At 43.6% G+C, this 16526-nt stretch overlaps 1 protein-coding gene across 7 annotated transcripts in view; it reads left to right on the top strand.

The window, feature by feature from the left end:
* Positions 1-16526, top strand: part of LOC111243454 (teneurin-m-like) — a 131273-nt gene that overhangs the window by 82544 nt on the left and 32203 nt on the right. For 5 of the 7 annotated variants that reach the window (XR_015322724.1, XM_022789058.2, XM_086982268.1 and 2 more), the window contains 7 exons: positions 1395-1689; positions 7932-8144; positions 10098-10454; positions 12402-12596; positions 12980-13037; positions 13232-13890; positions 14786-15126. Coding sequence is in view for 6 of the 7 variants with exons in the window: in XM_022789058.2 (XP_022644793.1) it covers positions 1449-1689; positions 7932-8144; positions 10098-10454; positions 12402-12596; positions 12980-13037; positions 13232-13890; positions 14786-15126 (2064 nt within the window). In the remaining variant the exon portion in view is untranslated. Of the gene's footprint in view, positions 1-1394; positions 1690-4831; positions 5253-7931; positions 8145-10097; positions 10455-12401; positions 12597-12979; positions 13038-13231; positions 13891-14785; positions 15127-16526 lie in introns of those variants that run through there. The other 2 variants (XM_086982271.1, XM_022789076.2) reach the window with 2 other exon arrangements.

Below are 16526 nucleotides of genomic sequence, written 5' to 3'. Positions count from 1 at the left end.
CTTATACAGCTCCGCTATCAACACGAGACCGCAGCTATGTCTTGATGATGTAGTTCGCCTCTGTACTAATGTGGAATAGGATGAGATGGCGCCTTCTTTGTATTTAGCATTGGGAAGTCGGCAAAGAGGCCTAGTTTGGGGTGACTGCGACAGGCACCCTCAAAAGTGGACGAGGGGGATTCGTGTAGCATCGCATAAATCGGCGTGCTACATTGATACAACGCCTCGTCGGCATTGATAATGGAGCGTGGCGGTTTGTGCGAAGACCAATGGAACGGCAGTAACGGCCAATATGAATGTCTATGACAAAGTAGGAAAGAGCTGCCGAGGTATTCGTATAGAGGGGTATAGCAAATCATTCGTCTCTTTTTCAAACGCAATGATGCTTAGATAATTTGATAAATCCTATGCACGCTTACCATGTGTATTACTATCTAAACCCATTTGGGTGCGTCTATTGGCTCTTTTATACTTTCGTGAGATGTATTCCTCTCGCTGTCTTCCTTTTTCTTCAGTGTGTATACTCGTGACGGTCTTTAATTGGAAGGCAATCGAAGTTTGATGAAAGTCTCACAAATGTACACTGCAGCCATACGATTCAAAGCGAATCCAAAATGTACACTATATAAAACCACTAAACCTTGGAAAGCAAGCAGGGGATACGATAAACTAGTGCTTTCTAACGATGGTGTTGTCCTGAGCACCCAAAATCGGAAGATCAGCTAACAAACAGTTACATGGAACGGTTCGGCTATAAATGATTTGTACGATGACGACGAAATTGCAGCGTTTCATACTCTTTTGATTATTAGTATGCACTGCACAATTTATCTAGCACAGCCGTCAGCATAAAAAAAAAAATGAATATGAGAAGTATCGTGAAACACCCAGCAAAGAGCGGTGCAGTAACGGAAAGCATGACGTTATTGCCTAGGGTGCGCACTCAGTGGTGGGTCGTGTCGGCTGGCAGCGATAGTGAGTGCCGTTCTAATTAAACGTTCTGATCTAATATATCAGCTGCTTGCCTGACTCCAACCAGCGATTGGTATGTATTCTGCCTAGGTAACTAGCGCTGGAGGGTACGATGGCGAACATGTGCCGGAAGCGTATCCCGCCAACGATTTTATTATTAAACCGAACCCATATCCCTTCCGCCGCTTGGTCATATTTGCCCTCTACCATGTTGCACATTAGATATTAATTTTAAGTCAGACAAGGGGGTTGAGGGTAACAATCTATCCGCGTGATATTTTCTGGGTTTACTTGTACACGAATCGAGTAAACTTTGCCTGTCGTGTATGTAGCTGTATCCGACAATTCGGGTTCGACGATATTACGTTTAAGTCGAAGAAGGCTGAACTGATTTCGACATGTTATTTCTTTTAATGTTGTAGGACTTTAGGCCGGAGCCGTAGCCTTGCGTGGCGGTGAGGACGGAGCTGCAGGTCATGGATGGCTTGAACCGAGTGGGTCCGGGCAGTCGCGTAGGGCCTGGCGGATTGCTTCGCAACCGCAGCCAGGAATGGACGCTCCAAGATTCGAGCTCGGACAACGAGGATGACCTGCGCTCATCGGCCAACGCCAAGGCGGCGGTCCACAACATGAACCTCAATGGAATGGCCACTCATCACCATCAGCATGAATACGAAGAGCCGCGTAACGTCGTCGAGACTCGAAAAATCTCCCTGGGTGAGTCACAGTAGCCTTCATTTTCGCTTCTGTATGACTATTGGATTGCGCCGCCTGATAACAACATACGCAGTTTCCAAGAAACTTCAGTAAATATTCATTTTTTAGCCTCCATTTATATTGCACAGTTGCCTACTTAGTACCACTTTTTGTGAAACAGGTTTGTTCAGCATTATTTCGATCGTAGTGGCTTCCTGCTTAGCAGGTCCGTAAATGCACAGAACTTCTAAGTGTATTGTTATTTATCTTACAATCATTGAAACGGGAACTTTTGTTGTGATATCGCATCGCCTTCGACAAAGAAACGAAATAATAATCATATATCACTTTATTCGCTTGTAATAGTATTTTCCGTGGCTATAGGGTTAACACGTTATTCCTCTTTCATACTTGAAGTATCGAGCTCGTTGATTCCGAGACGGTTGATGCTTCACCCGGATATCGTTGAACGAATGATATCCAATAAACACTGGGGCTCAGCGACAATTCTCAAAAAAAACATGCCAGAAAGATAGAGGGCTGTGCTATTTTCGGTGCGTCAGATAGACGCCATCATAGGTGTATTGGTGTGGTCCACAGCGTAATCCAATATAAACATAAAAATCAGCTTGCGTTATGTACTCTGGCTTGCTTAGCCCCTCTCCCTTTTACGCAGATAGCTCGTCTTTCTCTCTCTCTCTCTCCCCCCCTCTCTCTCTATCTATCGACAAGGCTTTCTGCTCGACTTTAGTGTTTCCGTCGAAAAATCGAGATGGAACTTCGCCTGCGTTAAATGTGTTAGGATGCCGATCCATGGATGAGGGTGGATTCGCCACTCGAGGCCCTTTTCGTTCACCCGTCCCGTCAATCTCTGTGCTAACTTCGCCACGCGTGCAAGGTGTTACTAAATGAGTGCCGGTACCCCACTTTCAAATTCTTTGCAAGCAAGGCCAGGCGGGTTTCTGACCGATCCGTTCCGGTGCCACCGCTTAAACTCTTACCCCGTTTTACCCGTACCCGACTCCCCATCTTACTTGCCAGACACGTATGATCTGCTTTTCTTGTCGGTCTTCTGTTCTAAATGAGCTAATCACCAAGAACGTCGTACTTGCGTTTCTGGCATCGGAAAGCCAAATGATATATGCATGGACGAAGGGCATCAATACTGTTTCTTTAACTGCTCTTTCTTATTTATATATTTAATTACACAATACCTTATTACATGCCTAGCAAATTGTTTAGCCGCCGATTGGAACACTATAGGGAGAATGTACTTGCGTCTACGTTACAATGGGTGTTAATTTTTTAATTGACTGGTCGTTTTATCGAGTGAGAAAAATTATAATTTGTCTGGGCTGTATATAAACCTATGTATCCTATATTAAAAATTCATACGTTAGAGACATGTATGGCAAAATGATGACTTTCGCCGACGACGATGAAGTAATTTAATTTAATCGATCAGAAAACAACACTTCATATTTGTATTCCACTTTTTTTATTTCGATTAATTTTCTAAGTGCTATCGGTACTCATCAGTAAAATCCTTGCAACTGGGCATCTTTTCTAGCTGATTCTTAAACCTGCCAGGTTCCTATCGGCGTAACGAGTTCGTTATTCTGAACGCTCCTTCTTTCCGCGTCCTCGTACGCCTGCTTTGATGATGATGATGATCACTTTCCGACGTTTTCCTCTTACAGCAGCTGCTACCGCGCAGCTGTACTGGAACTCTCAGAGTGTACTGAGGGAGCCACTTCGGTTTTTCCATCCGGAGCCAGTATTCACTCATTCATTCACTTGCCGTCGAATGTTCGAGAGTCTTTGCAGGACGTTCAGCCGCGTGAGCGGACGAGGCTTGGAGCAGCGCGTTCCGATTACACGGTAGTAGTAGATTAGTACAATAAAGTCAACTTCAATGTCTCTCTTTCAGCTGCCACTCTCGAGTTCGCTATATACAAGTAGCTCAGCGCTGAGTCGATTTGGAAGCGAATCGTGAATGAGAGTTGGACTCGGTGAGAAAGAATAACGGTAGAATTTGACCACTCCTCTTCCAATAAAGCGAGATGACTGCAGAGGATTTGGCAAATTTAAAAGCATAGAGATATTAAATGGCAGCAAAATCATTCATGCATTATACTGTATTCTGGTGATAGAATTAGCGTGTATGACCATCGTGCTGAACATTCGCGAATATTTGAATTATAAATGCTCCAGTATACTGATGATCCTAAGCGATTTGAATAACCCACCTAAAAACGAGAAGAAAACCCCTAAGTGAAGCAAACGATAATCCTCAGTAGATCAACATGAAGACGATGCATCAATATAACGAGCAAAATTTTAAATGTCGATAACCTTTTAAAGCGCCAATATGCACGTGGGATAATAAAAGTGAAGCAGTTTAGCTGTTTTCCCAAAAATCCACTAGCGTTCCGTGTTTAGCGTTTGTCATTGGTTGCGCATTGTAGATAGCAAAAAGATTTACGAAAGACATGGTAGGACCGGTTAAACTATCTATATTAGTGGTATTATGCGAAGGACACAATTAATGTATGTGTTAAAATGAGTATGCCTAATACAACGCTGAACCAAAGATGGCAGTCACAGCTTCTTGTGCTTGTAACAGGACATGTAATTATTTTAAGGACGACCGGTGGTATGCGCGAAGACTCTCTAGAGGTTTTTTTTTTCTTTTCTCTCATGCCTAAGGAGTCAACGTGGCCCGCGACGGCTGACTAGGGGTGTCCGAGAAGACTTGCGGTGACTAGCCTCCTAGAGGGATCGCCTGAAAGAGATGACGGGCCGTAACACATAATGACAGCGAGCGGAGTACAAAGATGAGGGGAACTGCCATATTAAGTTTTTGTGTCTCATAAAAACTCAGTCGAGGCAGCGGCGGCAGTGGTAGCAGTAGCATGTTGTCGTTCTATCTGTCACTCCTGACCCACAGCAGCTGCTGTATACCGTTTCCCACACATTTTCTTGCGTTTTTTCTTGTTTTCCCTCTGTCTCTTTCATTTTCCCTCTCGCTATTTGTAAAAACTGGATAGGACCGAATGGGTAAACGACGACGACCGGGCCGTCGTACACCTGTGCAGTACCTACATCTTATTTAGACGCTGCCCAGCCCACAAGGACATACCGGAGTGTCGCATCCTTGTTATTATTATTATTTTACTATCCTTACTTGACTACGTATCAAAGCCTGTTATTGTCCAACTATCCACGGACTTTACAGGCAAAAGTAATTTCGGTCTCCGATAAGGAGTAAAACCTCGCAGTCCTTTATAACACAACAGCGACAGCGGCAGTAGAAACAACCTGGTGATATACAACTGTCCTCGGCTGTGCAGTCCTTTTCACACTCGTCCTCTCCAAGCAGACGGCATAGAATGTCGACAACACAATACATTAATAACGGTTGAGACTCAGGGATCTGCTTTGTATCTGTTTCTGACGTGGAAGACGTTGGCGTCATTTGCTGCGGCGTTTCCACGTTGCCTACTTCTATGCGAATTGTAGGCCATGCTATACTACAAGTGGTTAGCGTCATCGTCGGCTGCGCCGCTGCCTTCCCTGAAAAAGTGAGTGGTGTTTACATACAAGTGGATGCTAGAAGGGACAGAGACCATTTGCCACAATGCGAAAGGCATTGGATATTCTATTTCTGTAGAATTGCTTTAATTACGCTAATTACTCAATACAGTCCGCATTACTTGGGGCTTTTAATTTGTTTATTACTTTCAGCATTTACTTTTTTTTTTATATATTAAATGACCGCAGCTGGACTGTAGGGCAGTACTACAGGGGTCACTGTGTCATATGCCATGTTTCATTCTATCAGTTTTTGGTTACCCGATCTACTACATAACTAAGCAATGGATTCACAACTCCTTTATATATTCACATATGTAGGCGTCGTGGGTGTTATCACATCATCTTCATATGCAGACATGAATACAACAAAGCTAACGGAGGCTGACGGCACAGATCGGTGCTCGTTTAGTATGCTTCAATCGAAGTACTAGAAATGCAGCCATTGAGGTTTAAGTGTTTGTTATATCAAGCCTGTTATGAATCTCAACAGTCGGCTTTTCGAATGGGGGGGAGGACAAAGTTAGGCTGTGACGAAGTGATGACCCGATACAAGAAAGCTGAGCATCATCAATGCTTTGGGCTAAAGGGCCCCTTCGAGGTATTATCCGCGAGCTTGCCTCTTAGAGTCTATACCAATGTAAGCGATGTTATAAGGATATACTTTTGCTGTTCATGTCTGGAAATGTTCAACAAGGTTGGAATTCAAGACGTCGTCCGCATTTAGCATGTCGTCACAGGAAGAAATTTGAAACGACCTAACCTGTTAGGTTGTTTCAAATTTTCTGCTAGGTTACGGTCGAAATAGGCGTCATCTCGGTAACCTTGATTGTACTGGCCACATTTAGAGCACTTGGAATGAAACTCGCACCACATGAGACTGCCTAGAACAGTTCGCTGAAGATTAGGCAACTACTAGTAATTGGCAATGCTGTGATTCGCCGCTATTGGCCCCTTTCCTTTATCCGTGTATGCGTTCCTCTCAAAAAAAGACCCGCAGTGTATCAACATCTCTCGACGACTTAAATGAATGGTGTCACTATCTATCCCAATTTTTCGTGTTAGCTCTGCCAAGTGAGCTAGTGTAATCGCTGCCTTTTACTCTTTGTTTGTTCTTCTTTGCTTCACTGTGGCAGGGCTCCAAGGCTCCTAACGAGCAACGAACATGGACTTCATCTTCTTTACAACTAGGTTCTAGCTTTTTACAGCCATAACAACGGTACTCTGAGGCCATTATAAAATAGCCGGGAAGTGCAAGTTTCTACTCTTACTGGATGCACATAATCTACGCATAAATCAGCCTTACTATCAGTCGCTTTAAGCCGTTTGTCTGCTATCGGCCAGAATGACGTAGAGAAGCGTAAAGGGTCACCACGATGCCAAAACGGACCAAGTGGGTCACAGCGCATGCTCCATACAAAGTCATAGGACCATAAGGGATTGTGGCCAGGCGCGGTCGACAGTATACCCCAGCCACCAGGCAAGCATATAAATATATCTTGTCTTATGTACTCATACACGTGGCCACACCAGGACTTATACGGACAGACGCTGAACAACACTGACACGTCAGTGATGATAAAATATTTAAGCGCGGAGATCTGTTTACTTCTATATGAGCGCTAAGCTGAGCGCTAAGGTTCATTTAAAAGCGGCGTGAACCCATAGGATCGGGGAGTCCGTGTAGGTCATGGCACAGACCTCTTGTACAGGACTTTTTCGATGCACTCCTAGAACGCGTCCTTCTTTTCACTGCTTAGGTCGTCGTCGTCGACGACGACAACAACAGCAACGAAATACAGAGGCATGCAGACGCATGCGCCCACATCTACCTACGCTTTATTAACTACTGGCGTTTGCTGTCCGGAGGTTGGCAGATCGGAAGCTGCGGCCTCTGCATGAAGGAGGGGTGTTGAGCAGGGGATCCGAAGGCGTGGTAACTTCGGCCAGCGGTTCACTGAACCTGCCTGCCACAATGTGAGCAAAGAGGAGGTGGGTTTAGTAGATATAATACGTAGACGCAATGGCGGTATCGCAATTACCGGCACCACTACGGCTACTAGTAGTGACCACTCGGATCTAGCAGTAGTGCAACAATGTCTGCAGCCCTCATCATTTTTCGGCACTACGGGGTGCCGACTGCCAATCGGAGTCCGGAAACTCGGGAAGCAGTTGGCCCTACATCGCCAAACAAGAGTTAGTACTGTAGCATCACTACAATGCTGGGCTATGCGAATGTATGCTTCTATGGCAAAGTGCTACAGAACTGGCCATTAATATTACGCCACGCAGAACCTTGATACAGGTTAGCATTGTTTGGCTAAGCTTACCTTCGTGTTACTATTGTACTAGTCGGCTAGAAATAAACGATCGTAATGCTTCACCACACGTAGACACACATTGTGGGAAAGTAATATTCGTAGTAATGACGACGCATATATAATAATGTAATGTAGTATTAATTATTGCTGCTCTGAACGTGTAACTCTATTAAATATGATAGAATTGCCTAACGTTCAATTAAACTAGGAGTTCTACGTTAGCAGTGCAGTTAGCAGAGCACAGCGTAAGATACGAAACAGAGAAGCGAAGTGCGTGCAGAACATTTGTATGGACACAAATATTCTATTGATGTTTGTATCCTGGCGTATATTTCGGTGTCTTTGCAGATGGCGGCCGTCTGGGTGGTGGAGGTTTGGTTGGCACGGGCCTGAAGGGTCGCAAAGGGAATACGCCTAATGGCACTGCAAACGGCCCGTTTAGCTCGATGGAAATGATCAATGCGAGAGGTTACGGCCTGTCTTCCGGGGCAGGTGGCGGAGTAGGAAATGTTCAAGGAGAAGATTTTCAGGCACCGCCGCAATACCCTGGCTATGGGACCGGTACGTAGTGCTCCAAGTGGTACCTAGTTCCAGGGAAATTTCTTCCATAGCGTTGCCTACAGTGAATCTCATAACGCTCAATCATTGTCAAAAATAAACCTTTCATTTATCCGGTTGTCATCTGTTACAATTTGTCAACTCGCTGTCTACACGTTCCTTCTGTGAACAGCTCTGTATTTGCTGCATCGCTTCTACTTTGGCTGTATTTATTTCTAGTAGTGTGTCCTATGCAACCAAACCATTTGATGAAAAATTGCATACTCGAAACTGATCTTCGCATTACTTCCTCGCAGTAGTGCAAGTACGCGAAAGAGTACGCAGTTGACGAAGAGGCCATCGTGTAACAGACTGATGCCTAACACACCGCGGTATCTGATAGCATTTGCCGAAACCGATCCAGGCGTCTTCAAGCTAACTATCTCTCTATTTGAACAAAAAGCCACGCCCCGAACGATAGGAAAAGGTAGATAATAATCAATTGCCAGCTCGAAAACTCTAGCCGGTTACTCTAGAGGTTCTCCACTCAGTTGGAAGTTAACGACATTACTGTCTGTGTCATCCACGTCCACCAGGGAACATAGTTATGACGATAAAGCAAATTGTGCATAAATTTAGAGAAGGGCTATTGCCGACAACGCGTTGAAAGAATTCATATAATTTCTCTTGCGGTAGAAAAGAAAAGTCATTTCTATAGAAAATCAATATCGGAAATGAAAAAGCAATCGTTACGTTTACGAGAAGGCCTCTACATAGCATAATTCGATGGGATCCGAAGGGGTTCTCTGTTATCAACTCCGGAAACAAAGTGCAATGATAACTGCTTACTGGATTTAGCACGTCCGGCTCTTTAAAAAAGATTAACAATATGACGACGTTCAATATCCACACAGGTGGGCCTTGTAGCCTGAGTTCATTCGACTCCATAGGGCTCTGGCGGCCCAAAGAATTGAGAGAGATCTCAAGTGGAAATTTTTTCTCTGCCGATTTCTAATCCTGGCCTGGTTCCATTAGGCCACATCTATTCGGATGCAACCACCACAATACAGAAAAGAGGCAATTTAAAACAAAAACACTAGCACACAAATCGATCTTATCAATTCGTTGGTTCTGCCGACACGTTTTCCATTAACCGAAGTATTACTTCGCAATGTTCCCAAACCATGAAGAGAGACCTTAAAAAGCCAAACGAATTATTTCTCAAAAAGCTATCACAACTTAGAGTAAGTTAGAAAGTGAAATTCCCATTTGACCTGCCAATGCACCCATAGTTTGCTATAGCTCGATTTGTAATTACTGATAAATGCGCTAGCACAAGTTAATATTTTCAACTTTATTCACACAATTACCAGCGCAATAATGCTGCTATTAAATTCTGCCCAGAAGTCAAAATAAAAATACAACATGATTGAATTGTAATCAATACCACAAGACAAGTTGGCGTTATCCGTTCAGATGTCAGTTATATGAATAATTGTCTAAGTAAGTTTTTATCGCAACGTAAATGTAAGTTTCACCTCTATCCAGAGTACGGGATCGTGCATGGGGGTGTGCTGGCGCACGTGGGTTGGGTTCATCACAATTTTTCGACTATCCGTTTCGATTCTATTCATTTAATCGAAAAATTTTCCTATTCACTACTAACTGTTATGAAATAGCCAATGAGGCCTTAAGCCTAATGCAGTGTTGCGGACTAAAAATATCTGGCCCGTAATTAATGAACGAAATATTTATGCAGTTTGTCCAGCATATGAATGCACACTTAATGGACGACTTCAAAACATGTATCTTACGCGCATTTTAACAAACTCTTGTTTAAACGAAGGACTAACATTATGTTATTTCAATGTAGAGAATGAATCGACAATAAAAATAACTTTATTTAGCGGTTGAAAGGATATCGTTTGACACGTTTTATCCTTCGCGCACGTACTTACTTAATCGATTTCTATTTAGGCTCGTTGCCGCGGCAGACCAGTGGTTCAAAAGGGTCTCGTCATCGAAATGGACATTCCGGCCGGGGTCAGGTGGTAAACAGCGGTGGCGGCTCGGGTCGGCCAAGTGGGCGGATCGGTACCGGGGGAGCCACGTCAGGAGGTGCCAGTGGTGGTCAGGCGGCTGGTCAGGAGATGGGCCTCCGCAGAGGGCCTTCGTCGTCCTCCACTTCGGACAACCAGTCGGAGTATACTGACAGCGAAACTGCCCACCTACAAAGTACGACGACGAGCAGTGCACAACAACAACAACAACAACAACAGCAGCAACAACCTCAGCAGCAACAAAGGAGGATGGTGGCCGTCAGCAGGGATTCAAGTACGTTTACAGCTGTTGAAGTTTGTATTAATGTATTTAATTTTCTCTTGCTGTCGTATGTGGTATTCTGTGCAAACGGGATTATAAAAAAAAAGCCCTGGCTAGTTTATTAACACCAGTACATATTGCCTTTAATCAAAATATTTCCATTTTCATGCGATACCTAGAGTTGATGTGGCACATATATGGCCATGTGTTTTTATAAATCCATATGAAAACGACAAATAGCCATATTTACCTGGTATGATCGGTCATGGTCGTTTTCCCATCAAGCGCGGTGAATGCGTAGTTTGATGTGCGCATCGCTTCTTCTGACTATTTATAAGGTATTTATCAGAAACAGTCAACTGTTCTTTCACTTCCTGAGCTTAGCAAGCAGCCGGCATTATAATCCACCCTATTTTTACATGGGGATACAACTGAAAGCCTTAATCAATGTTTACAGCCACCGTCTTCATCATCAGTCATACGTAGTTTCGCTCGTCTGCCCTTTCCAACTAGCCAGTAGCATGCATAGCTAAGTGGGCGAATACGTGCATCTTTGCCTTCCGTCCCTGCCGTGCCTCAGCTGAAAGCTGCAAGAATCGTTACATTTCCTCCCATTTTATTTTCCGAATCATCGCAGAAAAAGATAGATCGTTGTGCGCATGCGTTGTGTGTCTGTAGTCTTTTAGCTCGTTGTTGTTGACGTTGTTATTGCTGTTGATGTTATCGTTGTGCTTCTGTTCTTATTATATCTGGACGGAAAAAGAGCAACAAAGGTAGGGAAAATCTCATAAGAGCTGGCCTACCACACCAATGGCTATATGGTATCGCGATAAAAAGTAAGCGACGAGTCTGTCTAGTAGCCTCGTCGTCTCTTTCATCCTCTTTCTGCTTATCACTTTCTTTGCTATCTTACGTAGAAGCCTTCGTTTTCCGCAGCATATAGCCACATTGGCCGATGCCGGCTAGCGCTGACTATCTTATGGATTGCACATATCACAGGCAGTGGCTAGTCGTCGCCCGCTTCCTTTCGCAAACAGCGAGAAAGAGGATTGGTGGAACGGTCGATCGCTATTAGTGAGCTATTTCTGAGTTGTCCGACACGATCGAGTATAGGTAGCTAATACACGCATACCGAATACACAGGGACGTGTATGGACAGTGTTCCTTTCCTCTACGTCCTTGCAGTTACCTACAACACGATCGTACCTTCAGCTCTTCCATTAGGAGTTCGACTACGGAGACATTACCGAACAAAGATTAAGAACCTTCTTAGATTTCGCGCAAGTCTTCCTACAAGCTTTTAACCCATTGAGGACACGCTATTCTACTATCTAGTATACTGAGTAAGAATGAATGAATAAATAAAGAACAACATTACTATCAATAATTTATTTGAGCAGGGCCCGTTTTTAAATCGCTAATGCATTTTCATACGCATACTAGAAAAATCTGTTTATTGAAAGAGATCCATTCAGCTGCATGTTTATCATTGATAGTTTAGACCTTGAAAATAGAAATGTTTATTCTTATAATGACAAGTATTGTGTGTATACTACCTAAAGCAGCACCATAGAATGGATCACCAATAATGACGGTTCAATCTGTTGCCAGAACGCTCAACAGAAAGCAAATAATTGGTCCAAGGTGATCTGTCGAGTGTTGTATATTGTTTATACTGCCCCCAGTAAAGCGTTTCGCTAACTCAATAACGCTTTATATGGGCCGAACGTATATGTTACTTAAATTATGGCTTATTAGGGCTAACTAACGCTTGGGCTCCTACAAGCAAAAAGTTACCTCGGCACTTAACTCCGTTCGAGTAATTCATTTGGCAAAATCTGGACTCTGTGCCATTACTAACTGCTGTCATCCACTGATAAAAATTACTGTTAGACAGAAAACTATGAGCAAAGCGAAATAATCTCTATTTGTACACGCGTGTTTCTATTCGTTATGCAGCTTTGCGAGATAGTCCGCCGGACCCCGCACCCCCGAACGTTCCACCCCGCAATAACTATTCGACTGCAGACTCGTTGCGGGCGCGACTTGCTGGGTACATGGACGCGGCTGGCCCAGGTGGACAGCAGCACGATAATGCACTTGATGACGATGGGGAGTACCTTAGCGACGTCATGGGACATTATGCCACTCCTGGTAGGATAGTACAACAACAGTTGTACGATACAATAGGCTTTGTCTGCTTCAAACACCAAGATACGAAATTAATGAGTGACTGTATAAAAACGAGTATTGCCTGTTGTTTGCTGAGAAAATGGCCCCGTCATTCTGAACATGTTTTTTCAGTTTGGATTCGATGTTTAATGACCCTGAAAGCATCTATGACGTTGCGAAGCAGGAAAAAAAATGCATAATAGGCGAGGTGATAAAGAGTGTTTTCACATATCAGGCATATTTTGGCAACAACAGAACAATTTCTCATACGTTTAACGTTGCTTTGTTGCAAAGTAGGGCTGAGAGTCACAGGCTTTGAATCTTGTGACGCACTAACGCTACCATATTTAACCATGACGTTTCAGACATAGCAAATCCTGAAGATCAACTTCGTAACTCGATCAATCGAAGAGAAAATGAAAGGTAGGCCTATTTTACATATCAGATCCATTCCTGATATCTGCTCAGAGATACGTACGTAGGCGGCGAATGTATAGGTCCAAGTGCGTCTCATGATCACTTGATCGGAATTAGCCAATACAGACAGTCGATTTGTGTATTACCAAATCCAGTGTAGATTACCAAATTCCTTACGTATCTGATTATCTTATTTGTAGGGTTTACTGCCAGCCACAGAACATAATCACCCAAGAATCAAAACTCAGCGATAAGGATAGTAGTGGAGGAGGTTCAACGGAACGGAACCACGGAGGCGTATTACCAGGAACCGTAGGGCCTGGTGGAGGGCCTATGTCAGGCGGTGGAGGCCCTCTGGCGAGCCTTATGCAAACCGCTGTATTAGGCAACGCTACGTACTCCAACACAATCCCGGTATATTGTGCCACACCATGTTCAACGACAGGGCCAATGGTGCCTGTGGCTGGATGTATTAATCCTCAACTCATTCAGCAGAGTATCAACGCCGCGGCAGCAGCCGAACTGCAGGCACAAGCACAAGCCGCACAACAGAACTCGCCACCGGGCCGACCGTTCTCGACGCTATTCAATTCCGCGACGATCGAAAGCTCTCGCATACATCTACAGAAGGCGTGTGGGGGCCACCGATGCAGCTGGCGATTGGCAACGTTAGGTCTCCTCATGATTTCGGTGCTGTTGGCGACACTGGCTGGCTATTTAGCTGCTAGTCCCGGTATGGACCCTTCAAGTTGCATAATGGTTGGAGGCCTTACGGACGAAGCCGCACTTCAACATCCTCCACCCTGTATCGATCGTCAACCAGCACAAAAAACTGCCTCAGATTCTATGGCTATTAAAGGCGAGTAGTGCACTATTCTCGCATGCTGGAAACAATGTATTGCATTATTTTATAATTTGGACGTGTCCACGGAAGAATCGATCAAAACCAAACAAGCCAAGACGACCGAATGAAACTACAATATGGATTCCGAAAAGAGCGTATTTATTATGGTACAGCGACCTTTTTTTAGAATAGGTTAAACATTGGTAAATTTCATTTGTGTGGGCAATGGTGAAGCGCTTGTAAGCATAGCCTTCAACTGTACCATGAATTATTGCCCCGAACATAATGGAATACACACCTCATCTACCTTCAATTTGAGGCGTTCCCCAAGTGATTTACGCTACTAGAGAGATGTCGATATTTAGAACTGTACCAGCGAAAGTTTATTCGAATCGTAATTTAATTTTGAGTTTGAACTACGGAACAGGGTGCCTATATTCCGGCTGTAAAAAGTTTGTCTGACGTTTGCTTGCTGCCCACTGCCAGAATACATAGTCGCCGGCCTGATTTGCTGCACCGCTGTAGACGTCATTTGAATCCTCATTCTTTCACGGCACCCCATTTTGCGTTTCATTGAAAGTAATTACATTTTGACATATAGTGTCAATTACGTCGTCCACAAAATTTATAAAAAATGTTCGAGAATACTCAACGGTAAAAAAGAGCAACAAAAAGCATTAGAGGAGCCACTGCAGCGAACAAGAAAATGTATTTAGAATATTGCCAGCAGAATATTTCTCATAAAATATTATTGTTAGCAATAGAATAGCTTCATTTTACTAAGTAGAACTTTTCTTCTTCTTTTACATGGATGAGGTCTAGCGCCTTCTGACAACATGGAAAAAGTGGGAAAGACCATTAACAGCTGAGTCTAACATAGTACTTAATTATGGTCGTTTTATAATGACAGGTCCCGCGCCAGCGTCCGGCAGTGGATGCAGGTTGATCCCACATCAGGCCGAGAGGTTTCAACAAATTAAGCTCGGTGATGAAATGACGCACACCATCGCCCCGCAGGAATCATGGAATATCTGGTTCAACCATCATGAACCGGCTTTCGTACGCTTCAACGTTACCACGCAGCAGGGCTGTAAACTAGCTCTGTTTGCTGGAAAGAATAATCCACCAACGCTAACTGTTAATGCGTTCCGGGAGACAATAAGTAGCGAAGCCCCTCAAGTCGACGAATTTCATATGAGCACAAATAACAGTCCAGCATCACCCAGACGCCGAAGAACAGTCGGCATGACGGTGAGTATTGCTTCAGTTAAATCTAACAATATCTAGTAGAAGTAGTGTGAAATCGATGCTACTTGTCGGGCTGTTACAAGTGGAACTTTAGTTTGGATCATTTTTGAACTAAGGGCCGCTAGCAGGCCAAAATTTGGCTGGTAAATACTTTAGAGGATAAACATATGTTAATATCGAAATTTACCTCGAAGGGACGAGGCGAAAGAATGGCATCGTCCTGGGGAGAAATCGAGTTCAGCGGCAACATTTAGCAGTCTCGAACGTTCGCTAGGAGCGCCTGCAACTCGCCTAAAATGTAACAATCGAGCAGTCTGCTATCTTTTAGCTATTTTTAACTTTCCTTTTCTTTAAGAGATTCACAAATCATATGCATCGTAATTAAGAGCACGCAGGCTGGTTACTTGATAATAATGCCAGATCTCAGCGCTATGCCTCATTTATTAATCCTTAATCCGGTCATTCTTCCCACCTAAAATCGTATGGTTACGGAACTTTTCGTGCCCTGAAAAAGGGCAGCTAATAAGGAAGCATATCCCACTATCGATTTACTTCGAGAAGCCATGCATCGACAAATTACATACAGGAACGTAAATGGTAATTGTACACTCCTGTCCAAAAGGTCCCGGAGCGCAGAGACAAGCGTGTAAAAAAGAAGAGTTATTCTAACACATACGAAAAGAATCATCATTCTAGTTCAAAGGTTACTTAATTTCAAAGTTCGCCGGATCCGCCTGTAGGAGCCTAACGTTATATGTATAGTATCTATGAGTGTATAGTTTTAGATTGACAGGGTCGCATAATATGCTATATATATATATATATATATATATATTTCTTTTTTCTCTATGGGGAAAATACCTCTAACATTTGTGCACGATCAGTTAGAATGACGCTAGAGTCTCTTCTGCTTGCCCGCAATATCTCTTGTGAATCGAGCGGTGTAGCTATACTAGGAAAATATAGCCGATGGGTCTTCTAATGGGTCAATAGGAGCTCTTAACTATTTGACGTTCATGAAAGCGTCCAGAACCAACATTTTGGCTGGTTGAACCACCACGTAGACATTTCACGCATACGTGATTTTCAGGCACCTGAATATATAGAAACAATGGCATAAATAATGTCGTTTATTGAAATATGTTTATTAAATTTCAAACGTGTTGACCAGCCACCAATTATACGTGAACATTCGCTTAAAAGAATAAATGTAATTCATTGATACCTCTATTATTTTGAAAATGCCAACTACTGAGATATGTACACCTCAGTTGTGTATTGGTTTAAGCATAGACTTCGAAGTATACGGAAAGACCGGCTTTCGGTCCGATTCAGTGGGTCCCTTTTTGGTGACAAGACAGTATCATGGGTCCCGTAAGTGGTAAGGCGGACGGACGCATTAT

Source organism: Varroa destructor, unplaced genomic scaffold, assembly GCF_002443255.2.
Source record: "Varroa destructor unplaced genomic scaffold, Vdes_3.0 BEIS01000001.1, whole genome shotgun sequence".
Classification (NCBI taxonomy): Eukaryota; Metazoa; Arthropoda; class Arachnida; order Mesostigmata; family Varroidae; genus Varroa; species Varroa destructor.
Note: the sequence above shows the minus strand (reverse complement) of the source record. Positions and strands in the feature narration are given on the sequence as shown.